At 47.0% G+C, this 27,652-nt stretch overlaps 1 protein-coding gene across 1 annotated transcript in view; it reads right to left on the bottom strand.

Annotated features, from left to right (window-relative positions):
- Positions 1 to 2,014: 2,014 nt before the first annotated feature.
- Slc6a3 (solute carrier family 6 member 3) overlaps positions 2,015 to 27,652 on the bottom strand; it is a 38,137-nt gene continuing 12,499 nt past the window's right edge. Inside the window, exons 5-15 of the mRNA XM_048458857.3 lie at positions 20,156 to 20,294; positions 19,008 to 19,142; positions 16,236 to 16,339; positions 14,787 to 14,911; positions 13,732 to 13,844; positions 12,578 to 12,706; positions 11,912 to 12,011; positions 10,179 to 10,279; positions 8,712 to 8,879; positions 7,656 to 7,727; positions 2,015 to 3,497 (exon numbers count right to left, since the gene is read on the bottom strand). Of these exons, the coding sequence (XP_048314814.1) occupies positions 3,474 to 3,497; positions 7,656 to 7,727; positions 8,712 to 8,879; positions 10,179 to 10,279; positions 11,912 to 12,011; positions 12,578 to 12,706; positions 13,732 to 13,844; positions 14,787 to 14,911; positions 16,236 to 16,339; positions 19,008 to 19,142; positions 20,156 to 20,294 (1,210 nt within the window). The 3' untranslated portion in view covers positions 2,015 to 3,473. The remainder of the gene's footprint in view (positions 3,498 to 7,655; positions 7,728 to 8,711; positions 8,880 to 10,178; positions 10,280 to 11,911; positions 12,012 to 12,577; positions 12,707 to 13,731; positions 13,845 to 14,786; positions 14,912 to 16,235; positions 16,340 to 19,007; positions 19,143 to 20,155; positions 20,295 to 27,652) is intronic.

Below are 27,652 nucleotides of genomic sequence, written 5' to 3'. Positions count from 1 at the left end.
GCAGCTGATGGGTGAAGGGAATCCCACACATGGAGAGACACTCCAACAGTATCTACAACTAGAATGTCAACCTTCCTGGATGATGCCACACACCTCTCAAGCCAGCACACTGATGCATGCTTCTATCCAGAATGAACCCGTGTTATTGTTCCCCATCTTAGGTTTTAGCTGTTTCAGGACTATGAGGGCTTCCTTGTGGCTCTTGTTAATGAGTGAGTCTGAGCCCCTTTCTCTAGATTCTGACCACTTAGCCACCCTCCTTTGGAGTGAATCTACTGAAGTTCAGATCTGTAATGGACCCAAATGTACTTTTGTACTGAAGGCTTGGTTTCTAGTTTTACATTGTTAGGAGGTGGTTGATCCTTGTCTAGTGAAAGGGGTTGAGTGAGGGGAATGCTCTTGAAGGGGATTGTGGTACCCTAACCTCCTGTTATTCCTTTATGTCCCATCCCATGATGGTTACATTTTGACACTCATTGTTGCCATGATGCCCCAAGTCAATAGGACCAACCAATCATGGATTGGAATCTCCAAGGCCGTGAGTAAAAATGACCCCTTTCTCTTTATGTCTTGTTTTCTTGAGTGTTTGCTGTAGTAATGAAAGATGAATCACTCAGTAGTCACTCATGATTTTTGTCTGTTTCCTCAAAGAACCATCATTTTATTAACTTGTAGAAGCTCTTTACATATTCAGAGCACACACCTCCCACTCCCTTGCTCCTTAGGGCATTTTCTGAATCATGTGTTGTGGTGAGCACTAGGCAAGTCAGTCTCCAGTCATTTACGTTCTGCACAGCTCCTTCTAGGTTTGGATGCCTGTAAAACTTGGCAGAGCAGCTAAAGGTTCCAGGAATGTGGTTTAGTGGCTGCCTCAGCCCTGGGGTATCATTCATATGGGTTCCTTATGTTTTCTCAAGGTGCTTTTCCATGTCACTCATCTCTGAGAACTTTGGCTCCCACTTATGCCTTCATGCCTTCTCCTCTTGTGCTGTGCAGGGCATAGTGTGAACAGTCAAAACCTGGAGGCTGGGAATTGGGTGATGGCAAGTAGTTCCAGCCCTGTATATGTCCTGAGCCACAGGCATTGGTTAGTGCGTCCCTCCCCAAACCCCTAAGCAAGCACAGCTGTTTGTATAGCTGACGAGTGACTTGCACTACAGACAGTGGCCGTGATCAACCAGGAAGTTGGTCTACCACCCTTGAGGCTGCTATGGCCATCATTCTGGAGTTCACAGTCATGGGCTCTGGCAGCGAGGGTTTTGCTTACTATGTGGATCTGGGATCAAAGTGAATTCTCCAACCATTTTTTCAGAGGGCCAAAACCTGAAGGAAGTGAGGTTGTTCTTTAGGGATCTGGCAGTAGTTAAGTTGATGGAAGTGCTTGTTATACTATGGGCTATAGGGAGGCTATTGTATTGCCATGGTGTTGATGAGTTCATGACTTGTCATTAAGTCAGACTAAGAATATTGCACTAAACCAAGCATAAGGAGACTGATGGAGGTTTCTGTTAGGTGTCCAAGGAGTTCCTCCAGTCACAGAATAGAATACAGGACATAGAAGCCCACTCAGAAGAGTTGGTCTCTGGAAGGGGATCTCAGAGAGCTGTGGTGGTGGTTGGGCCGGGGGACCAAGTCTGGATGTGGAGGGAATTGATAGGATTTCGATGGGAGAAGGACTGGAGGAAGGTGGTCAGGTAGACAATGTGCCCTGCTGAGAAGAGCAGGTTAGTGCTAGAGTGAGTGTCACATACATCACAGGGATATGGACCTGGAGCAGGATTAATGCTATACCCAACACACCTATGAAGGAGTCTCACATATGAATTTGCTCCAGGCTTGGACGAAGCAAGTGTGGAGGTGCGTGGGGGATGTACAGTGGGGTAGGGGACAAGCTGAAAGGTATTTAGATGAAAGTTCTCTCTAGGAGAGCTGGGCCCACCCCTTTCTCGTGTGTGAGAAGGTAAGCTGGATGCCATACATAACAGCCAAGAAACACAAGGCAGCATAGAGGAGCTTGTTTCCAACATACATTTCTTTTATTGTTTGTAAGGACCGATACAAGGTACTGACTATGGAGACCAAAACAGATGCTGACAACACCTGGATTGCTACATGGAGCCACTCCTCAGAGAGGAGATGGTAAACCCGATCCTTCTCAGCCACAGCAGTCTTGAAGTCAACAGCCCTGAATTTCCACCTGGTAGCATGCTCAAGTTCTTCATACCAACGTCTACTTCAGAGAATGCCAGAGAAGTTTAGCTCTCCCAGACAGACATGTGGTACCATTTCTGTAGGATACAGGTCGGGCTAAAGTTCACATTTATTAGATCAAGGGGAAATCATAACATCCACTTTTCACTCCAGGGGCTAAGGCCAGCATTCTGTGGGAAGGTGGTTCTTGGTCTACCTTCTTCCTACGGTATTGCTAATTACTCTTGTGAACAAAAACAGGGACATCAGCAAACAGATTTGAACAAACTAACTTTGAATTTTGATTCACACATAAATATGATTTTAAAAAGTCATTTATAATGTGGATAATGTCCGTTGGTGTAATGGGAGCCTCTGGGAAATCAAACCCAAGAGTTGGTATCTTTCCCCAAAGATCAGGCAGAACGCCAGGCCAAGAATATGATCTTTTGCTTTGGGACCCTGTGCAGAGCAGGTGTCCAGGAGTTGAGACACACTGGCTATAAGGAGCACACTTTCTCTGTGGCCTTGAATTCCATACTGAAGTGACCACAAGCTGAGCAAGCCTCCCAGGGACCAGAAGTGGGGGCTGTATCTCAACCTTATTTCATGTCTATTTATCTTGGCCACAAAGGAAGAAAAACATAGAATCTCTGGTTACTGGCACCAAGTTCCTTGTCCTCCGAGGCTCAGAACAGACCCTATGTGTGTGTGATGTGTGAACAGGATGCTAAGGTCATGGCGTCTGCTCAGAGCCAAGCACCAGGAAAGCACTTGGCATGTACTGACTGTCTTTCCTACCTTCTACACAGCAGACAAAACAGGACACTTGGCATTGTAAATCTGAGCAAAAGAAAAGATCTAGGCAGCTACTGTGAGCACAAGGATTCTGGCACAGTGTATATACAGGTACCAAGGTCCCTCTCCTAGAGTACAAGGGACAGTAAGACCCGTTCTCCCAAGGTGATCACACATGGGGGAGTCAGCCTTGTAGGGGCAGGATACCATCCAGGTGTTTTCCACCCAGCAGGGGCAGGGACATGGTTGACCTCATTGTATAGAGATGAGTGTTCCTACAGCCACCTACAGACAGAGGCCTCTTTTTGGTAGCACGGTTTGGGTGTGAACAGTCAAAGATTGAAGCCCCTGCTTTGATTATTTCTCCATATAGCAAAGGGGAAGGGTGGAAGCGGCACTCCTTTCTTGATGCTTGGGTTTCCTTTGGTGAGTTCCCTGTCCTTGCGGTTGTGCGATGGCCCACTTGGCCGCTGTCTCCTTCCACTCTACACCAACAGCCAGTGGCGCAGCTGGAGAGAAAGCATTGTTTATTCAGAAGCGAGGAAGAGACCTTACAGTCATCACTTATGGGCCAGTGGCCCTATGATGAAATCAGAATTGTCTCGACAACTCAACAGGAGGCACCTCTTACCACTGATGGGTGCCACTTCTGAGGGGCACCAAGAGCCAATGGCCTGGTGTAAACGTTAAAGGGCTGAATTACTTGTTGAAGAAGAGATAGGTGCAGCAACTAATGTCTGTAATCACAATACTCAGGAAGCTGAAGCAGGAGGATTGAGTTTGAGGCTAGCCTGGGCTACAGTGAGATTCTGTCTGAGCAAAAGAAAGAAAGCAGAATAAAGCAAAATAAAACAGAACCAACATAATAACAAATAATCATGCCTGTAGAGCTCAGTTGCTGAGAAGGTCAGAGAGGTACTGGCCAGCATATTTGTGACCAGCAATTGAGGTCGAGAGATGCAGGCCATCTTTAGATCCAGAGCTGGCTCCATATTATCCTCCTACTGATTTGTGAGTGGCTCGGCAGTGTCCTCCTCCCCTGCATGCTGAACCTCTGTTGGGTCTATCCCAGGGGGTGCTGCACTCTGGAGCCGGTTTTGCTGGGTGTGGTCCAGGGGCAAGTGGGGAGCAGTGCAAACGGTGCAGGGATTGAGGCCAGCAGCCTGCTGCTCTGCTGCTTGCTCAACCAGTTTGAGCTCAAGAGCCATTTGCTGACACTCAGTGACTGGAGAGTTCTGTGATGCTAAATGTTTTTCAAACAAGGCTCATAAGACTATTGACTGACACATTGAACCAGGTAGGAGAGAGGCCACAGTCATTGCTGCCATATGATAATCTCTCTGGTGTCCTCTCAAATGTCTCTTTGGGGCTTCTTCAGTCCTGGTCTGAACACACCAAGCATGGCTTGAGGTGGGCAGGGCCTAAGGCAGTCTGCAGGTTGGGCCAGTACAGACACTGGCCAAGTGTAGCATGGAGCTCAGAAAATAAACAGAATTCTGGCTGAAGGTACCTAGAGGAGGCCCAGAACACTGAATTCGGTCCATGCACAGCAGACAGAATTCTTTGGGGACAACCCCACCCCCTTTGTCCTTATCACCAACAGAAGTAGGTGGTTGGGTGATACTCAGAGAAAGGAGGGCACAGGGTGACTTATATTTTCAGAAACTGGGAATAGAGCTCTGAGCAAGGATCATCAAGAACTAGAACCCAGAACCCAGAGCCTGGAGTTCAGAGTCCAGGACTGGAGATGTTACAGTTGTCACAATATAAGAAAGTCATGGGTGGGGTACTAGAAAAAGTAACTGACGTACGTGTGTGTGTGTGTGTGTGTGTGTGTGTGTGTGTGTGTGCAGAGATGTATGTTTTACTGGAGCAAGCAAGGTTCAAAACATAGCTACAAGAGGAGTGGACGTGATTAGGGAGACAGGGCTGAATTATGGGCTGTTGGTGTAATGGAATATTACTTAGTAGGTAAGATGGATGAACCAGAACCACACTCAGAATTCTGATTAAAGGGGAGTAACAAGGCTGAATTTACCATTTGCAGCAGCCCCAATTGAACACCACAGGTGTCCAAGGGGTTTGCAAGACCCTGGACACCAGGTGGCCATGGTTAAGCGATACCCCGGGAAGAATGAACGCGGCAGTCACCCAGCCTGTTGCCTTGAGGGCCTCTGGGTTTCAGAGTAGAGTGAGAGCCCAGAGAATTTCCTGGAATGTGAAGGGCCTATGTGGCTGGAGCTTGCAGGACAGAGTGACAAAGAGCACCTGCAGAGATGGGCTGAGTCCTGAGAAGCAAGTGTGACACCTGGGTATGGGAACTAACCCTGAGACCTGTGAGGCAGGATCAGTGCCAGCCCCTGCTGCTGGACTGGAAACCTTCCTTCCTTAAGCCTGCCCTGCGGCAGAAAGACAGATCTATGCAATACTTCTTGGGATCTGCCCAACAGATATGAAAAAGCACACCTCCACACATCCAAGGAATTCCAAGAATATTTAAAGGTATTGAAAATACTCAACCAGGCATGGTGACACATTCCTTTAATACCAGCACTCAGAAAGCTGAAGCAGGTATCTCTGTGAGTTCAAGACCAGTCTGGTCTGTATAGCAAGTTCCAAACCAGTCAGGATTATAGTGAAATCCTGTCTAAAATAAAAACATAACACTGAACCTTATAGAAGAGAAAGTGGGAAGTACATTTGAATGCATTAGCACAGGAAACCACTTACTAAATATAACCCCAGTAGTACAGACACTGAGAGAAACAATTAATAAATGGGACCTCCTGAAACTGAAAATCTTCTGTAAAGCAAAGGACACAGTCAACAAGACAAAATGACAGCCTTCAGAATGGGAAAAGATCTTCTCTAACACCACATCAGGCAGAGGTCTGATCTCCAAAATATACAAAGAACTCAAGAAACTGGTCATCAAAAGAACAAATAACCCAATAAAAAAAATGGAGTACAGACCTAAACAGAGAACTCTCAACAGAGGAATCTAAAATGGCTGAAAGACACTTAAGGAAATGCTCAACATCCTTAGTCATCAGAGAAATGCAAATCAAAACAACTCTGAGATTCCATCTTACACCTGTAAGAATGGCCAAGATCAAAAACACTAATGACAACTTATGCTGGAGAGGTTGTGGGGAAAAGGGAGCATTTCTGCATTGCTGGTGGGAATGCAAGCTGGTACAACCCTTGTACATCAGTATGATGATTTCTCAGAAAATTAGAAAACAACCTTCCTCAAGACCCAGTAATACTACTTTTGGGTATATATCCAAAGGATGCTCAATCATGCCACAAGGACATGAGCTCAGCTATGTTCATAGCAGCATTGTTTATCATAGCCAGAACCTGGAAACAGCCTAAATGCCCCTTGACTAAAGAATGGACAAGGAAAATGTGGTACATTTACACAATGGAGTACTACACAGCAGAAAAAAACCGACATCATAAAATTTGCAGGCAAATGAATAGAACTAGAAAACATCTAACTTGTGGGTTAAAAAGATGGTCGTGGAACGCAAGACAATGACTCAGTAACCAGTTGCAGGTTTAAGTCATTGTAATTGATGTTCAAAAGGTGAATTGAGATGTTAACTTTGGACTTTGAGGGAAATATGTGTCACTCTCAAAGATAACTATTTAAAGAGTTAAAATATGCAGGTTCCAAGCGAGTGGAAATATTTGACTATAGTAAGGAAAAGCAAAAAAGCTCAACCAACAAAAAGGCAACAAGGAAGGTCCAAGGCCCTCCCTACTACATCTAGACTGAGAAAGGTATACATTCAAAGAGAATAGGATCCCCAAAAGCCAGTACATGCAGAAGAGATATTAGGATTAGATGGGGGTGGGGTGGGTGTGTGGAGGGAATGGGAGGAGGCGAGGGAGTGAGAATTTGGATTGGTATTTTTTTTTAAAAAAAAACTCTAACAAATAAAAAATAAAATAATTGGACTATAAAAAGGCAGCAAGGAGGAAAATAAAGACAAAAGCAGGACAAACAATAAGTGTAGTAAGATGACGCTCTCCTCTATGTGAGTGACTCAGCCAGCCGGGTTGGATCATCAGGGTGAAACTTGAGGCTTATGTTGTTGCAAAAGATACCAAAGTCCACAAAGTCACTGAGAAAGCCAAAGGGATGGTTTTCCCTCGGTCAAAGGTACCAGGTGCAGCGACATTCACCATCTGAGCAGTAAGAGGAGGGACTAGCCTCAGAACAACACGTATGTTCACAGCACATGTCACCTGCCGCTCAAAGGATAGAGGACCAGCCTGCTAGCCCCATGGACACCTGACCAGGCTTGACTCTTCTCTCACTCAATTGGGCCTCCCGGCCCTCAGGTACCCTGATGGACACGTGACTAACTTCAAGCTTTCATGAGCTTTTTCCTGTGCACACCAGCCCGCCTGGCTCTGCTTCTGGGGTTACTTCAGGGCCTCTGTCTCATGATCCCTTTCTTGTCATCTCTCCAAGAATGGAGATCCTAGGGATGCTCACATTTGTCCCCATGGGCTCTTCCTCTCATGCAGTGCTTCCTGGTCTTGGGGGGCCATGAGAGCAGCTGTGGGTACTATGGGTGTTAGAGCAGTTGGAAGATACTAGTCAGGTCTCTCTGAATCCCCTCCCCGAGGGTTGAACAGGGCGTCAGACTCACCGTGAATTGGCGCACCTCCCCTCTGTCCACTAGCTGGCGGTCTTTCTCAGGTGTGATGGCATAGGCCAGTTTCTAAGAGAGAAGGGGGCTGTTGGTATGGCAAGGGGCCCAGGGTGGCACAGACCAGCCAGCACCCACACTAACAATGAGGACTCCCCCTACAGGAGTCAGGCTCAGGAGTTGTAGACTCAGGTGTTTAACTCTGGTGTACAGGGGGTGCAATGCTCGCTGAGATCTCTGTCCCTCAGTGGATGCTTTCAGATCCCACAGGGACTGTCACTTGTTCCCTGTAGGAAGTATTGTTTCCTTCAACTCATCCGTTCTTAGAACCCAGATGTCACCAGGCCCCCAGAATAATAGAATTCAGGCCCCAGGATTATCTTTATCACCTGGGCACTGTGGTGGACCTATTCCTTCTAAACTTGGAATCAGAAAGGCTGTGCTCTGGCCTGGCCACACACTCTGCTTTGTTCTTGACCGGGTATGGCCTGAATGACAGAGGGACCTCTGACTACCAGTCTGTGAGTTGCTGTGGTGTCCAGCACCAAGGGACACTGTGGCTCCAAGCTGGAGTCCTTAGACCAAATGGGTGCATTGGACTTTGCTGCTCAATCCAAGGAAACTGCTTAGAGGTGTCCCTGGAACTCAAGTGTAGATGGCCTCTGGGAGCCATCAGTCTACTCACAATTCCATTCATGTAAGTTCTTATTCTTCCAGGAATAGTAGCAGGGGTGTTGTCAAATGGGGCATGATCAGCACAGACTGGCATCATACAGTCATATGGATACACAGAGGCAAATCATAGATACACTGGCACACGTGTATACACAGAGACAAATGAGTATTCATAGTCACAGATATAATGTGCATGTGTGTGGACACACCAGCACACACAAACACAAATATGGCATGCATGCATACATACACACATACGTACATACATACATACATGTCCCTCCTTTTGTTGCACCAGCCCATCATCCCATCATAGTCCCACCTCCAGCCTCCTGCTATTTGAGATGGTTCAGGGTGAGGAGCCCCCTTGAAAACACCCACCTCTCGGAAGGACCCTGGCAGGCTGCAGAACTTATAGGTGGCATAAATGGGCACCATAGCCATTGAGGATGTGGCGATGATCCAGCCCAGTGCATTGGCCCAGTCTGGGAAGATGTAGTCTCCATAATGTGGGGGTCTGAAGGTCACAATGCTGACCACGACCACATACTGAAATAAATGGGCACATAGGTCAGGTACAAAGGTAGGTGCAAAGATGGAGCAGAAAAATCAGCAAGTGATCTACAGAAGATTTCCTAGTCACACAAACCGCAAGTGCCAGCTCCAATCAGACTACCTGGCCCAAGCAATACGACGACTTTCTAAGGCACCAACGGTATACCTACCTACACACATGCTGTGTAACTACACATGTACTTCATTCCCGCACATTAAGTGTGCTTACATGTGTGCCTATCAGACTGCTTGTGCCTATACTGCACACCAATATACGCACTATGTATCTATATACTACGCATGCATATGTACAGTGTACTTAAACATGTGCTTCATACTACACCGGCACATGACTAGCATGAACTACATAACTACACATGTTCTTTGTACCTGGGCACAAAAGCCCTTCCACTGAACATAGGAAGTTCAGTGGATGTGGGTTAGGATGCAGTTTTGGGTGTAGATCCTCACTTATTGTATATTTCTCAGGGTCAGCAAAGTTTACTATCCAACCACACCATCTTGGAAAATATATTTGGACACACATATCTCATGCTTGTTTTTTGTTCCAACAGAGGTCACATTTCTGAGAAATTGCCATGTCTGCCAAAGCCACATTCATACATTTAAGTTGGTTTTGATCGGGTCAGTTTGTTTGGGAGTACGATCTGCTGCAGAAGTCACATGATAACGTGCCTGCAGTGCGCACTCTGATAACATAGTGGCTTAGAGAAACATGAGGCAGCTTTTTATTCTGCTAAGATCATTACTTTATATGGAATGGGTTTAAAATTTAAGTTTGAAATTACACAAGTTATGCTTCCACGAAGTTGGTAGAATGAACTGTCTAAATTAATTTATAGGCTTTATCTAATACTGTGAAGCAATATAGAATGAAGCTCAAAGACTTCATTGTGTCTCCTAAGGTCAATGTCAGCTCTTTCATGTTGGAGAGGGTGAGGCTTGTTGACAGGGAGAAGACAGAATAGTTAAAAAAAAAAGGAAAACTGTTTCAGTCAGAGACAAGAGGTCAATGCTGTGGGGGTTCCCAGGCAGATCTCCCTGGCCGCTGGTACTGGCTGTATTCTACACATGACCAATTGAGTGGATGCAAGAGTTTCCCTCAAGTTACACAGGCATGTGAGCTGTCCTGTGTAGCTACATAGTATCATACATCACTGCTAATTGGTGCATGAAGCCAGGTGAGTTCTCTGACATCTTTCTCAATGATCTCAAGGCATTGGGATGAACTCAAGGGCAGAGTCAGGAAGTGTCAAGGTTCATGGTTCTTACCAGGAGGAAGCAGGGACTGACCAGCTTCCAGCATAGCCGCCAGTACAGATTGGGTCTCTGCCCTGTCATCTGTTTAATGTCGTCACTGAATTGCTTGACACCTAAGGGGGAAGAGATAGCCATGGGACTGGTCATGAAACTGGACATACATAGGTTCTTCTCGACAGTAGGGGCCTCACCCTTCAGATGTCATATTTCTGATTCTGCCCAGACATGTGCTTATTGACTCTGTTGATGCTTCAAAGAGGGCTATAGGGTGAATTGAGGGACCAGCAATACTCCATTCCTATCCTGCTCAACTCCTTCTCCAGGTCCCACAGACTCTCCACCTCCTTCTGCAAACAGTAATTTGCCCCTTGCCAAACACTGTAGTAAAATACATCCATCACAAAACTTATGATTTTGAGGGTCAGCTCAGTGGCTCCATCACTACCTTCTATCTTCAGTTTTCTCATCTTCCCCAACAGGGACTCTGTTCATTCAACTCCAACTCCCACCCCAACGCTAAGCATTCTACTCTGTTTCTAGGAATTTGGTCCCTTGAGGGATCATATATAGGTGGTATCACAGTGCATGCCCTTTGGGGATGTGCTAGCTTCAGTTAGTATATGTGTCCCCGAGGCTCATCCATGTTGGAGAATGTACCAGAGTCTCTTCCTTTCCAAAGGCTGAATATTCCTCTGTGTGTGTGTGTGTGTGTGTGTGTGTGTGTGTGTGTGTGCATGTTTGTGTGTTTGTGGGGCAAGTATGCATGTAGTGATTTTTAATTTAAAGCTATCTCTAGATATTTAATAACTGGCATTTCTATCAGCAGTTCACTTTAGAAATACCCTTCTTTCAGCAATAATATTCAGCCTTTTTTATTCAGGAATTAGTAAGGAGATCTTAACAGTGAATCCATTCACCAGCTTCTGTCCTGGTCTCTGGCTCATGGTACTACAGTGGGGTCCCAGCTAGGAGCTCAGCAGACCTCATGGTCTCATCAGAAAGTCTGTCTAGAGCTCTGATCAAGGTCTCCTGCCTAGAGCTCCATTCATGCTCCAGGACACCATTAGAACTCCACTGTGGTAAGAAGATAGGGGTGGGTGGGAAAGAATGGACCCCAGCCTAGTACTTGAGACCCCCAGGATCCTGAAGCTCCTAGAAGGCCTGTGATCAGCTCCAGACCCCCAGAGAGACTTAACACATAAATGGCTAATGGGCTATTATCACAGAAGGACCTATGGTTCTAACTCACACTCAAACAACTTGACTGGTCAGGAGTCCTGTCCAGAAGTTACATGTGAGATGCACCTATGGGAAGTGGCCATGGTTTGACATCTCTCTCACTGAATTATATTACCAAGGTCCCTACAATGACAAGTAGGCCAGACTCTTCCCAGATGGAGCTGAAGCTATTCTGCACTTGTTGGTAGGGTCCTGACTAGTTGGATGGGGTATTTATCTTTTGACAGTTTGTTGTAAAGGGTAGAGCATTCAATAAGTATTACTCTCCCATACAACACAGCCTCTCTGAACTCTGAGCACAAAATGGCTTCCCAGGTAGCCTTTTGTCTGTCCTTGATCCAATAGACAGACCCTGGCCATACATCCTGTGATGCCATGACTTAAATTTTTGGAGTCCAGTGGAGTTTTCACTCTTTTCAAAGTGATATTGCCAGAAATCAAGGCTGAAGACATTAGCCCAGTTGACATACCGATGTCACAGTGCTGGTTCGACCACCAAGACTTACCATAGAACCAGGCCACCCCAATGGCTTCAATGAGCACACCAAAGAGGATGGATGTTCCAGCTGCGAAATGGTCCAGCAGTGTGAAGACATAGATGCCACCCTGGAAAAGAAGGAGCTCCCAATGAACTCAGGGACAGCTGCAGCAGCTGTCCATCAAAATACTTTCTCTGGAAGGTAACCCATCCTATGGGTTCACTTTGGAGATAAACACTATACCCCAATAAAGTTTGATTTGAGTCATGGATTCACACAGCTTCTTAGGGAAACATCCTAAATAAATAAAATTTAAAAACCACTTCTCCCTGGCTTTCCCTTCCCAGCTCCAAATAACAAGGAACAGAGACACTCAAATGCCAAACTTGGAGGTGTCTCCTGTGCAGAAGTGGCTAAAACACCACAGACAGGCCCCTGCCACTTCCCAGCCCTTCCCCACCCCCAGAAAGGCAGCTTCAGTGGAAGGTGCATTTTGGATGTTGTCCAAGCACTGAATTCTCTCTGGGACCAGGTTCCAGATCTGTGTTTGCACTGCCTACGACTACAGGGAAGTCGGTTTACTTGAGGGAGAGGATGAAGCTTCTTAGAAATGCTGCAGTGGGTCTGTTCCCATGGCACCAGCTGTGCTGCCAGGCACCAGGGCTGAGAGGACAGGAGCGGGTGACTACATACATTGGTGACGCAGAAGAGAGACAGCAGGAAGGTGGCCAGGACAATGCCAAGAGTGAAGAGCTCTCGGTGTCGATGCAGTAACTGGAACTCGTCAACCAGCCCAGTGATCACAGACTCCATGCCCCCCATCTGCAGAACACAGAGGGTGGTGATTGACATTACCCTCCCAGTGCTTGACTTTACATTTAGTGAGTGTGTCCTAAGAGTGGGTGTGAAGGGAATGTGTAGCAGTCTGGGGGTAAGACAAGAAGAGCCATTGATGAGGTTTCCCTGCTGACACAGGCCTCAGAAAGATTCTATAGATGGCAGCCACAGTCACTTTGAAGCTACTGGGCTTAGGAAGTGCCAAGTATCTTAAAGTCTTATGAGAGTGATGGGGGTAAATGTATGACCAAAGCAAGCTGTCCCTCCCTCAAGCATAGACCCAGGCTTGGAACTGGATAGATTCCCAGGATACATTCCATTGTGGGTAGCCAGGTAGGGCCTATGGTCTGCAAGCAATGCTCATGAGATGTGCTCTCTTGGATACAAGACATGAAACTCATGGGCTATCAGCTGTGTGTAAGATCTATGTTCTCAGAAAGAGGGATTTCTGGTTCTGGCTTTCCAGGAAGCATACAATTGCTGAGCTCTGTCAGGGTGGGTAAATGGCATGAGACAGCCCAGAGCTGCCACAAGTCAATTCTGATATTAGGTCTCAGGAAACAGTCTTCTGCAGTTGATGGCGCTGGAGGAGTCTACCCCTTTGAGGTTGGACACCATGGGGCTGCAAAGAATCCAAGGCCTAGCCAGAGTTACAGCCTTATCCTAAGGGAGACCAGAGGTCAGGGAAGGCCTGGCTGTGCAGGAGTGGCCAAGCGCTCTGCCATTATGAGCCAATCCTTTGACTACTAGAATTCTGCTCTGTGTGTGTTCAGACCCCGATACTGGATTAGGGAGGAAAAGGCTAAGTTACATTTCAACTACTACCACTCAGGTCCAGAGAGGGTCTCCAGTTATCAGAGAAATGTTTGAACCTGACGTGCAAGTTCTGTGCTAAGCATGTGAGGTTGGAGAACTGTTTGGGGTCATGCCAAGCCCCGTAGGGGCAGCATCCCCAGGAACAGGCCAACTGTGAGGCACGGCTGTGGAGACTTGGGGCATGCATTACTCACCGCACTGTCGATGCCCAGAGTGAGCAGCATGAGGAAGAAGACAGCTGCCCAGGCCGAGGACAGCGGGAGTGTGGCAATTGCTTCAGGATAGATGATGAAGATCAATCCGGGTCCTACAGGCAGAAACCCTCATCACTGCCACAAGCTTGCTCCTTGCTTCCCCCCTTGTCACACCTGGGGTTCACCACTGCCACAAGTTTGCCTCCTGATTCCCTACCTGTCATGGCTGGCTTTCCATGGCTGCATTCAGCTGAGCCAATGCCAGCAGTGCTCAGATCTCTTGGAACTCTCTCCCGCCTACTGCTTTCTTTCTGTTTCTCCCCAGGAGCCCTACTTCCTGAAAATTCAGCAGATACTCTCTGGGGTGGCCCAAGAGCACTTGGTATATGGTCACCTGGGAGATCTGCTCAACCAGCTTGTACCCTTCTTCCCTAACCCACGCATGTCCATAGGAACGGGAGGAGCAAAATCAAAACATGGATCAGAGGAAAGGATTGGCAGATAGTCCTGCCTCAGACAGTCTGAGATGTCTTTCTAGTTAGCTTTCCTGCACAGATCATGCATGCCCCACATGTTCACTCACATTCTCTCTCTCTGTCTCTGTCTCTCTGTCTCTCTCTCTGTCTCTCTCTGTCTCTGTCTCTCTCTCTCTCTCTCTCTCTCTCTCTCACACACACACACACACACACACATATGCACAAGTCTGGAGATTTAACTCAGGCCCTCGTGTTTTCGTGACAAACACTTTAAAGACCAAGCCATCTTCCCATAGTTTCCCACACTGAAAATTAATTGAAGATAGATTGATAATGAGGTAGCAGGGCCTTCAAGAGGTATTGGGTTATGGAGGCACCACCATCATGAAGAGACTGTTAATCTGTAGAGACTGAGTTAGGTCTCTCCGAAGTGGGTCTCTTGGGACTGGAACATAGGTTATCCATGGTTGCTCTCATTTCTCATCAGCTCTTATACCCAGCATCCTGTGTGTCTTGGCCATGTCCCTCTGGCCTTACTCCAGAGAAGACAGAGTGACATGTGATGGGGTGGGGGCTCACCGTCTGTGGCCACATCTCCGATGGGCACGTTGTGCTTCTGTGCCATGTATCCCAGGAAGGAGAAGACGACGAAGCCAGAGGAGAAGCTTGTCAGGGAGTTAATAGATGTGGTGATGATTGCATCTCTGTAGGAACAAGACAGACTGTCCTGATACAGGGTTAAGCTGTAGCCCTGGGAAGCCAGCTGTTATTACCCATTTTCAGCATCTAGGGAAGGGGATGGGCAGGCTCATTCTGAGGGGAGCATAATCCAAATGCCTATAACTGGGAGAACCAGTCTGGCACTCCTGGGTTCTGTCAGGGCTCAGGGCAGTGGAAAAGATGACTCCTCTGTATCCCACTCACACAGCCATCGTGGCCCTGGACCACCTCACAAGAGTGCCAGAACCTGGGCATGCACAGGTTTGGGGGTCTTCATGCACACATGGGGGTGTTAAAGTGGCTAGTCTTGTGAAGCTAATCTAAGCACTAATAATCAGGGATAGAGGCAAGTCTGGGACCACTGGGAAAGTCAGGGTCCCCTCAGTGGCCAGTTTACACTGGAGGATGCAACACTTCACTGTGAAGTGCCTATCCAGGTCCACACCTAGGCTTCAGGTAGGGCTTGCCTCAGGATTGTGGTCCACAGTCACTTTCTACTTTATTTCCTTCTATGCAACCTCCTTTGGTGACTTGGAACCATTTTTCTGTGTTTATTCTGTATTTTCAGTGCCCACTAAGTTCAAAGAGGACAGATTTCAGGATCAACCGATTCTGCTTTTAAGAGGAAATGTTGTATTTTGGATGTAGAACCCCAACTTTCTGATGGGGTTCCAGCGTGTAGTTGCAGGTGACTCAGGCTAAGCTTCAGGATCCCTTAGTTTAGGCTATGAGGGTAAGAGTCAAGTGCCCTAGGTGAAGGTCTTAGGTAAAACTGGACCCTGAGCAAAGGAGAGGAAATCCATGTCAGAGGGGTGTGACTGGGAGAAAGAGGATAGAAAAAAGCAAAAGGAAGAAAGGAGAGATGAAGTTATTATCTGCGTATCTGTAGAGGAAGGTCTTGCAACCTTGTCCTGGGGATCTGGCTCTTCCCTGATGGTGGCACACATCTCTTCATGTCTCATTATCATCTTTGAAGTGAGATGCAAGATATTGTTGGAAGATGCCGTGTGGAGCTGAGGATGGTGTTCAATTCACACCTTTAATCTCAGTATTTGAAAGGCGAAGTGGGAGGAGGGGCCGTGGCAAGGCCAGCGTGGGCTGATTAGTAAATTTCAGGATGACTTAGGCTATAGCATAAAGCCCTGTCTCTGGAGAACAAATGAATATATCTAAGGGAAGGAAATTTGCATGGCTCAGAGATTTTGTGATTTTCCATCCAGGAATGCTTCATTTCCAGGAGACAGCAGGATCAGCGACACGGACTAGGTTCTGCGGGCCATCTCCCAGCGATGATAGCTTGGGGCTTACCTATAGCAGTTGTTGGTGAACTTATTGTAACTGGAGAAGGCAATCAGCACCCCGAAACCAATGCCCAGGGAGAAGCACACCTGGGTGGCAGCATCGATCCACACCTGTCGCAGCCAGAGATGGGAGAGCGTGAGACATCATTAGAGAGAATTGTGGGGTGAGAGTTCTACCAGAGGGGAGCTTGGGAGCGGTCACTGGGCAGTCTCCCAAAGGACCACACAGGCTTCCCATGTACACCCCATGTTCGCCTGTAGCTGAGGTGGCAGAAGAGTCTCAGCAAATGGGATATACATGCTTGGTGCTGGTGGAAACATGCCTTCCTACATCCCTGGCCGGAAAGGACATGCAAAAAGGGAGGTTGTGCTTTTGTGTAACAGCTTGTGGTTTCAGGGGGCACATGCACAGAGCCCTAGGCCACTGGAGGTCAGACATGGATGTCAAGCAATAGCAGGTTCATTTCTCTGAACATGAAAAGAAAGGTACAAGAACGGATAGTTGTACCAAAATGATGAATTCAGGTGTAACCTGCTTGCATGACCCTAAGGTCCTGCTAAGACCTAGAGAGCCTGGCTGAAGAGCGCCTGTGTAGCCTTGGTGGGAAGGCTGAGGAAGAACTCTGAAAACCTTTCCCAGGGATTTACCACCTGAATTATTTGGGGATTGCACAGTACTAGGAGTTGTTTAAGAGGGTCATGTAGGCCAGGGTAACTCAGGGGCCTCAGCACTGGGACAAGAATATTAGAATCTGTCACTGGAATCTGCAGTGGCCGAGCTGAGGATGTCTGAAGTGGCTGTCTTGAGCTCATGGAGCAGAGGACCGGATGCTGCTGAGGAGAGTGGAGCCCGGCACTGTGGGAGCCCACAACAAGGGATCTGGCATCTCTGTTCTTTGGGTAGCAATGTCCAGAGCTTCAGGCTACCCCAGTGTTTGGGGACTGTGTGTTTGAAGACAACTGGCCATCTAGAATGTCAAGGTTGAAGAGATGACTAGAGTCTCAAGCATGGTGGAGAGGCCAAGTCCAGAGTGGTTCAGCAGATGCTCAGTCAGTAGAGGGGTCCTGCCTGCTTGTCCTGTGTGGCTCCTATATCACAGCAAGCTCACCTATCAAGGTGGTTCCGGTAGGAACACCTTCACCAAGAACTTCCTGTTTCCCACTTAGTCCCGGTGTTCAACCAGTTTATTTCCCCCAGAGATTTCTGTGGGCCATTCTTCAGGTTCTCAACATGCTCTTTGCTTGAGTCACTGTCACACCCGACTCAGTGCCTCCCTGGACCCTGCTCAGAGCCTGACTGACCTTACCTGAAGCACTTTTCCACCGGGTACTAGAAACAGCTTCCTTTTTTTCTTTCCTGGTTGGTTATTTCTGTTCATATGTTTGATTATCTAGGTACCTATTTCTATCATGTGTCATTCAATCATCTATTAGCAATCAGATCTGTCAATATCTATCTAGCATCTACCTATTTTCAACCTATCTTTCATCTAGTCAGTCTTACTATTATCTTAATTTTTCACCTCTCATTTTTGTAACTTGCCATTTTCCCCCTCAGCACCTCACATGTCTCTCTGCTTTCTTTTTGTGGGCTGCATGCCTGCTTGCTGAGATTCTAATGAACTTCACTTTTTTTTTTCTCTTGAATTCTCAAACATGTCTTCCCTGGCCCTGACTTTTCCAGGTTCCCACACGGATGATGTCCATAGCCCTCGTGGTTTTGGTTCCATGCCACAGGTCCCTTTGGCTTTCCCCTACCTCTTCTTTCACTCTGTGGGACATGTGTGCACGCTCTCAGGTCTTGCTTCCACCTTCACATAGACCTGTGCTGACACCGTCATTCCTCCACTGAGTCATTGCTACCCTGATCAACTCAGCCCATGTTTTCCAGCTTCTGCCTTAGGTTTCTATCATGCAGCAAACTCCCAGAGGATCTTGTGACTCAAACCCAGGGTGGATCTGCAGCCCTCCTGCCTTTCAGCCCTCTTGCCGGTCTCTATTAGAGACCCATATCTCCTGCCCTAGCCACAGCCTCAGCAGAAACCTACGCGCTTCCAGCAGGACCACCGCAATGTCTGAATTCCCTGTGTTGCTTTCGGGGTTTACCACCTGTCTCAGCTTAGCCCACATGACTTCCAACAACTCTTCATAGAATTCTGTCACAACTGTCTCTCAAAAATGGCTGCTTTCATCGCTCTCCAAAGATGGTGCTGACTCTTTCCTCTCTCAGGAACATCTATAGCCTGGAAAAGTCTATCTCTCATGAGGCCTCCAAATCTTCTAAACTAGAATAACTCCCTCCTTTACTTAAGAAGCCTTCAGTGGCTCAGGAATTCAGACTCCCAAAGGTGGACTCTGGTTCATGGATTTCTGAGACAGCTCTGCCCTGCAGAAAATTAATTCAGAGCCAAAGACTGTGCTCTTGGTGACAACTTACACACATAACTCCTGGGACCAGTAGTAACACAGGTGGAAGAGGTGAGGGGCTTTCATGGTGCACTGACTGGCACAGCCTTCCATCCCTGTGGAGACTTAGAGAAGGCCATTCCCCTGTCTCCTTTCTTTCCATTCTCTCCCTCCTCTACTAACCCTGCCTGTGAAAGAGACAGGTATACAGGTAAACAGGCCAGCCTGCATCTGCTGACCTCTGCTTCCTATCACAGGATAGGAAGGAATTGTTGCTGAGCCATAGATTGGGCCTCTGAACTGTATGCAGGATCCCTGTCACACAGTCTCGCTGCCTCAAAGGACTGTCAACCACGATGGGGCCTGGACTCACAGATGCTTCGCAGAGCCGGTAAAAGTCCACACTGAGGTATGCTTTGATGCCGTCTAGGGCTCCAGGGAGGGTGACTCCACGCAGTAGCAGGGCAGTGAGGACCACGTAAGGCATGGTAGCTGTGATCCACACCACCTGGAAGAGAAGACAGTGTCTCCAAGGGGCCTAAGTCACATGCAGCGGGGTCTTGGTGGGAGCTTACATTGATGCACCTAGGGTAGTATTGGAAAGGAAGTGGATTTGAGGCATGAAGGCAGTTAAGGAGATACCTGCTGTTGTTGGAGGGTTCCATATGTTGGCACATGTATTATCACAGGTATAATGGTCATTCTGGTCAAATTGTCATGGGTACCCATACTTACATAACTGCCAAGTATTTTCATCAGTAAGAAATAAGTTCATGCTGTACACACCATTGTGAATCATGTTCTTCTTGCCCTGTCCCAAGCACAATGTCTATCCTCATTCACCATGATCATGTGCTCACTGATCCCAGCAAATCATGGTCACATGTTCACTCTCATTCAACCATGGCCATACATTTCCTTCTTATCTAAACATGGCCATGGGTCCATACTCAAACAAACCATGGCTACCTGTCTACTCTCCACTTACCCATAATGACCTATCTACTTCCCACTCAACCATACCATGCTCCCACCCACCAAACATGACCTCATGCCCAATTACCCAACCATAGCCTCATGTCTATACACCCAGTCAAGGTCACAGGCTGACCTTGGTCTCAGAATCGCTCGTCCAACAATGGCCACATGTCCTTATACCAGTTATAGCCACACACCATCTACTGACCATAGCTGTATGTACACCCACCCATCCATGTCCATCCACCAACCAAAGCCATGTGCCACTCATTAATTATGGTCATATGTTAACTGACTCAACATGGACACTTGGGCACTTACCAGTCATGGCCAGGTATCTCATCACCCAACCATGACTATGCATACACCCATGTCTCACAGTAACCATGTAACATAGTCTCATGTTACTCTAGACAACTATGGCCATGTGTCTACTCACCAACTGTGACCACGTATCTGCTCACAAATCATGGTCATATGTTAACCTACCCAACCACCCACCCATTGCTATGTGTTCTCAGGTCCTGTTGGCCACCATCTCACCTTTCCTGAGGTCTTCACTCCCTTCCACAGGCTGAAGTAGAGCAAGACAATGACCAGCACCAGGCAGGCTGTGAGTTGCCACCGTGGAGGGCCCAGGTCATCGATACCACTGCTCTGGTGGAGGTGCAGCACGCCACGCCTGGAGGAAAGGCAACAGATGATTCTGGAGGGAGTACTTGTTCCCAGGACTAGAATGGGACAGTTGAGCTAGTCCTCATCCTCCTCATCTTTGTCATATGGAAAGTCCCTGCTATGATCTGACCAGGAAATACCCCTTCCTGCTGTGAAAGACCCAAGACTGTCCTTTGAGTCACAGAACTGTCTTAAGATGAACAGAGAAGCTGAATGTCTTGTCAGGAAACCTGCAGGAGGTCAGCAAAATCCTGCTCTACCAACAGATATGATTTTTGTCGTTGGGAGGGAATGGGAAGTTTGGGTGTACAGAGAAATGGAGACCTCAGAAACTAGGAGAAGGTGCTTAGTGAAACCACCATGCACCGCTATTTTGCAGCAGTCCCAGGATCCTTTGCAGGGGTAAAACCAGGAGAGTTCTGATCAGTAAAGCTGCATATGCAGGCTCCTGGCTATTCTGTATTGACTTCTCTCATTCTTGCTCACATAGTTCCTGCCACTTTAAGGAGGCTCCCCAAGGAATGATCTGATGGGAAGCCATGTGTGGCTGCACTCATCATTGAGGGAAGCCATCCTAAAGAGAATGTGTGGGAGGTACACTTGCTTCGGATGAGTCTGGCCATGTAGGAGTGGTTGCATCACCTTCACAGATGGGACTATGAACCACAGCCTATTCTAATGGTGCTTCTGCCAAAGGAAGGGGAAGAATGCATAGTGAAAGAATGCACCACAGCCCAGGTTTGGTTGATTGTGGGTCAAGATGAGTTTTCTCAGGAAGTTAATGCCCAGTCTTACAGTGGAACACAGCTAGCCCCAACTTTCTGGATATTTTCACCAGAAACAGGAATCATGGCACCAAGTTGGAGAACTTCAATCTCCATAGTCTAGAAACTACAACAGGGTAGTGCTAGCCGTTGTCATCAGGGACAGTGCAGCATGGAAACTACAGCTCAACCCTCCCCTAATACTCCAGTGGTAGTTAGGGCCAGGCTTTCCAAACGGGTCCCCATGTGGAGAGGGTACCATCATTCTCTTCCTAGAGAGTCTAAGTAGCTTGCTTAGCATCCTGTCTACCGTGGATACTGTGAGAACTCTTAGCATGTGGGTGTGCAGTGTGAATCACTTGAGCTAAAGGAGGAAGGCCAGTATACCTCCTGGAAGCATTACTGGCCCTATCTTGGCAGTGAGGATTCTTAAGGTTCCTAACCTTGCCCTGGGCTGCTCTTCAATGATCCTTGCTTTGCTCATTTCTTAGATTTTTTTTTTACCAACAAGAGGAAAATTTCAGGTTAACACCACCCCAGTCTTAGGCCCACACAGTTTGTGTTCTTCTCCATGCCCCAACTTCATCCCAGAGCCTTGTGTCTAACAGGCACAGATCTTACCTGAACCTTAGGGAGGTGACCATTTACTCTCTTTGCCTGGAGGGTGGTGTATAAAGAGCCAGGAGCAAGGAATGGAGGGATGAGGGTGGGCACACAACCTTACATGCCACAACTGTATCTCCTCCCAAAGGACAAAGGTGGCACTCGGGAAGATTCTGGCCACATAGGATCTGGATCCTGAAGACAAGGCTTTACCAGTGACCATGCCAAGTCACTATTGACATAAGTTGGACTACATTGCTTTGGTTTCATTCTGTAATAAAAGGCCTCAGTGCTTTGGAATGAGATTCCATGGTCTGGAAGCTGGGGAGAAGGCAAGTTGGTAATGAGCCTCTAACTGTACAAGCGTTAGACACTGAGTTTGAATCACCAGGTCTGCTGGTGCATAGCCATAACCCAAGGGTTAGAGTGGGATGCAGGGGACAGGAGGATCCCTGGAGCTCATTGGCCAGGTGGCTTAGTCACACAGATGGGCTCCAGGTTCAGTGACGATAAAGCAAAAAATGACTGAGGAAGGTACCTGATGCCAATCTCTGAACTTCACACGTGTTGAATACACACATGTACCCACATGAATATGTACATACAACACATAGACACATTCAATAAGGTGAAGAGTGATTAGAGAACACACATAGACATACACATGCATGATTGTTGCATGTATTCACACATGTATGCACATCTACATTGAGCACATGTTTATATCTACATAGACACACTCATGCACATGCACCTGTGAGTACATGTACACACACCTACACAAACATGCACATACACTATGCACACACAAGTTCATGGCGCACACATGCACACAAGAGCTTATGGAATATTTAGGGGAAATCCAGCCCCCCTACTATTCACCTCCCCAGCCAGCTACAGCATGGAACTATCCGTACCAATAGCCACAGAAAGCCCCTCATTGCACAGCAGGGACAAAAGCCCTGAGAGTGAGGGCCTGCAGTTAACAAGCAAGGTGATTCGGGGCTGATGTGCAGAAACTTCTGAAGATTGTGTGGTGTGGAGGGTCAGCCTGGCATACTCACCAGCACTGAGAAAGGTTTCACAGTACCTGCTGAGTTGTGTTCTCTTTGAAGCTGAGCTCCCAACTATGAGTCTTTTGCCTTAAAAGGTATCTGGACTGGGGGTATCAAGTACACAGTCTCATTGGGCTCCTGCCTCTCCCCTTCATTTTATAGATAGAAGAACCAAAGGATAACTCTGCAAACAAGTACAGAGCTTGGATCTGGGCCCACATTTCTACCTCCAGCCCCTACCTCTACCCATGGGAGCATGTTACAATGGATAAATGAGGCAAGACTACAGTCTCACCCACAGGAGTATGCTCTAGTGGAGAAATGAGGCCATATGGACAGCCTGGAGACCAGCCCTTCCGGGAGGGGCACCAGACACTGCACTGGTGATAACCTAGGACTGCAATATGGAGGACTGGCACATGGGGCTGAATCCAGCCAGTGTCCATTTCCTCCTGCAGGAACCCTCTCCCCTGGAAGAGTGGAGCAGGGTTCTGAGAAAAGTTCCGAGACTCACTGAGTACCAGGAATGCCCTGCAGCTCAGAGACCCCAAGTAACTCTTCATGGCAGAGTCTTGGATAGAAGGACCATTCTAGGAAGGTTCTCCACAGAGCTGCCTGGAAGTGCATGAAGTCCTCACTGAACACTGAAGGGTGAAGGCTGCAGGAAACAGACCAGGAGGACCATCCACTGGAGCAGGAGCTGACATTATCACATCTCACTCAGGGCTAAGGATTGTTCCCTATCCAGAGAAGAGGACTTATTGGTCACACAAAGCCATCAGAGAGTAGAGGATGAACTATCCTTCAAGGGAAACTCCTAGAGCCATAATTACAACGCTTAAAGCTGCAGAAAGACCACGCTGCACCAACCCACCTGACCTCCCAGGCCAGACTCCTAAAGGAAGAGCAATGCCAAACACTATCATAGCTTAACACCCACAAGGTCTACTATGTAATACAGATGGCTGGACTCCGTGTTTTATGGTAGCACCTGCTAATCTATCATAGCTTAAAACCCACAAGGTCCACTATCTAATACAGATGGCTGGACTTCGTGCTTTATGGTAGCACCTGCTAATCTATCATAGCTTAAAACCCACAAGGTCTACTATGTAATACAGATGGCTGGACTCCGTGCTTTATGGTAGCACCTGCTAAGCCCTGTGATTCTAGTACTTGGGAAACTGTAGCCAAAGGGCCACGAATTTCAGGCCAACTTAGCCTTCATGGCAAGACCTTGTCACAAGCCAACGAGACAAGATTGTTTGTGTGGTCTTTCCGAGAGCAGTGAGAAGCCAACAGTTACAGAAAAGGGGCTTTTCAGGACAGCATCCTGATACTTGGTGTGTTCTGACCTGGGTTCTTAGTTTATATTTGTTTCAGCACAGTCATAGTCTACCTTACACTAAATCATTAAGACTGAAAGTGGAAACATGTAGCTGGCCTGGCAGGGACGAAGATGCTCTACAGAGACACGTGTGTCCTCTCCTGTGGTCACTAGACTACTGAAACAATGGAACCCAGGAAACTGGAGTCCCTCCATGAATGTCATGCTGGAAGAAGGGAAAGTCTAGGTCCAGACACTTCTCTCAAAAAAGAGATTTCTAACTTGTTAGACTACCTTACAGAAGAGTCAATGATGGGTTAGTGTTGGTAGGGCCACACCAGGACTGATGCTTAGTTATGCATTAAGTCTGGCTCCTACTTAAACCTTATCCTCATATTGGGATCCCCAAAGATGGACTTTGTGGGGATGTAGCTGAAAAGCTTTGTCCCTCTTTTCAATGTGGCTACATTGAATAAATCTCTTTTTTCTGTTTTCCACTATTAATATCACTCTTTTAATTGGCTTATGAAGGAGAAAAAACATAAGAAAAAACAACTGATAACTCTACATGATGTTAAAAAAATTAGCTCAGCATGGATAGAAGAGATAAGGTCAAAACTGAAACACCCAAGGAGGAAAACCTGGGGTAAGTCAATGGATTCTCTGATATGACATAAAGGAAAAAATAGACAAAATTTGTTTAAATTTTTATGCATCAAAGAAAATGGGGCTAAGAGGGGTGAATATGACTAAAATACATTATAGGTGTGTATGCAAATGTAACAGTGAAAGCCATCACTTAATACAATTAATACTAGTAAGAAGGAGCAAAAACTCTGAAAGGGTTTGAAAGGGACATGGACTAATAGCCCACAGTGCACCCAGATTCACAACACCACTGTTTACAACAGCCAGAAAATGCAGGTCACACATGTGTGCATCATCAGAGCAGAGAAGCTAACTGTGGCTTCCACTGCAGGGGAGTGGAATTCTGGTGATGATAGGCTTAAAAACACATTCTGAGTAAACTAAACCAGACTCAAATGGGAAAAACACTGTATTTACACTCAGGACTATGTGATCTGGCAGGAATGCATGCAGACCATTAACAGAGACCATATCGTACTCTGCAAAGCACATTTCAGTATGTATTAAGATTAAATACTTATAAGCAAAAGTTATAAAATATTGTCAAGACAATTAAATTAAAAACTGATAAAAGAAACATATCTAGACAAGCCGAGTATTTCAAAGTTAAAAACAAGTGTATTTTAAAGATGTTCCATTATCAAAGCAGAAATTACCAAAGAGGGGATGAGGTACTCTAAACTGAACTAAAATTAAAACACCAGACAGTGAGATGCAGCTACAGAAGTTCAGTAGAAGCACATTTCTGGCTTTAAATCTAACTTCTCTGTTAATTTTTATTAGAAAATGGATGGAAGTCGCACTGAGCATTTATGGAAGCCAGGAAGTCTTTTTTTTAAATTGATCTTATTGAGCTATAAATTTTTCTCCACTCCCCCTCCTTCCTCTCCTCTCCCCTTCTACCCTCTCCCGAGGTCCCCATGCTCCTAATTTACTCAGGAGATCTTGTCTTTTTCAAAGAAGTCAGGAAGTCTTAAGTGGCTACAGTTACATGGGTTTGTTGGGAGGCTCTGCAGATAGTATGCATTTCCCTGGTCTATGCTTCATATCTATTGAGTATATTCATATTTTTTTATCACAACCTTGAGCATGACTGTGCCAAACTTAGTTTCTTCTATGAACTATGCATGCCTACTAAGAATGGACACTGGAGAAATGGAAGGACAGAGGAATAGAGGAATGCAGGGATAAAATATGTATCCTTATAAAAGGGCTCATGTCTGAAATCCCAGCACCAGGAGGTGGAGGCATGGGATCAGGTAGTATGGGTTGCATAGTAAGATCCTGACTTTAAATGAATAGTAGAAAGGAGTAAGGGGGGCTTGGGGGTGTGTCTTAGCTAAGGTTTCCATTGCTGTGATGAAACACCCTGGCCAAAGCGAGCTGGGGAAGAAAGGTTTATTTGGCTGACTCTTCCACATCACTTCTCATCACTGAGGGAAGTCAGGGCTGAAACTTAAACGAGGCCAGAACCTGGAGGCAGGAATTGATGCAGAGTGCCATCCAGAGCTCTGCTTACTGGCTCCCTCTCCAAGACTCACTCAACCTGACTTTATAGAACCCAGGACCATCAGCCCAGAGATGGCACCATCCACCATGGACTTGGGCTCTGCCATCATCACTACTTAAGAAAATGTCCTACCAGTTTGCCTACAGTTCCATCTTATGGAAGCATTTTCTTAACTGAGGTTCCCTCCCCTTTCAGATGACTTTAGCTCGCATCAAGTTGACATGAAACTATCCAGCATAGAGGTAATTTGGAGGGGCAGATTCCTTGTCTAGCATGTCCAAGGGCCCAGGTTCAAGGCCCAAAACATTAAAAACACAAAGAGACACATGGGTTTAAGAGTCACTAAGAGCTACTTTGTGAGTTAGGCAGTCGACACTCTCCAGACTCCATCAGGGAACACATCTTTTCACCTCTCTTCAGAAGTACTTTCTGGGATGGCTGACTTGGTCATGGGCCTCCTCTGACCAGTCTCCCTGACATCCCTTTCATTACTGGCTGTGGTGGGTAATGTCTGACCAAGCTGGCTTCTGGCACAGGAACCAGTTCTGCATACGGGACTGTCCATGCCTGGAGAGCATACCTCATCCTAGACAGCTGCACTATCTCTGTGGAGTCAGAGCCTGGGGGTGACATGACCAGTGTTTGGTGTCCCACCAAGGCCTGGCTGCCACTCTCCAAGGGTGCAACATACATGCCTGGTACTACTTTCACACCTGTTCCTGTCTGCATCTTAGCTGTCAAGCCTGTAATGTAGCATCACACATGTACAGGAAGGTTAGACTGCTACCTATGGACGCCTGTGTTAGAGGACACAGCTTTCCTGTCAACAGTTAGCTTGGTCTTTGCACACTTCATAACGCAACGTACACTCTCTTGTCCCTGTCTCTGTCCTAGTAACCTTCAATAATAGCTCAGTATCCAGCCAGGGCTTCAGGCCTTCACAGAGGACAGGGTTGGACACCTCTGCTCTGTAGCCTCCCTCTCCGGACTTCCACAGTCTTATTTTTAAAGGTAACATTCTTCCTTCCCCATCATTCCTTGTCAAAAATCCCTAGATCCCTAGACTAATTTATACTTTCCCTCTAATTTTCTTATCTGGAAAAATCACAGGAAGCAATCATTGCCCCCCACATCTTCTAAGCAGAAAACAGGCTGCTCTCCAGGCCCCTCCCCCGTTCTGACATCTCTGCTCTTTCCAAGTATTCTAAACCACACCTCAACCCACCTGGCAGTTGTGAAAGACACATGAACTCACAAGCAGAGTCACTCTTTTCTTTCTGTCACAAGCTAACCCTGACTCAAGCTTGAGCTCGGTTCTTCGTTTCCTTCAGTGTGAACCCTAACTCCGCAGCTGGTGTCCTCGGGCTCTGGTTCCCGCACAGCCCTGCTGGTCCCGCCACTTTGGTTTGATTCTGTTCTCATGGATGGGAACACATGACAAGCGTTTGTAAGATTGGG

This window comes from Myodes glareolus, chromosome 15, assembly GCF_982192425.1.
Source record: "Myodes glareolus chromosome 15, mMyoGla1.1, whole genome shotgun sequence".
Taxonomy (NCBI): domain Eukaryota; kingdom Metazoa; phylum Chordata; class Mammalia; order Rodentia; family Cricetidae; genus Myodes; species Myodes glareolus.
Note: the sequence above shows the minus strand (reverse complement) of the source record. Positions and strands in the feature narration are given on the sequence as shown.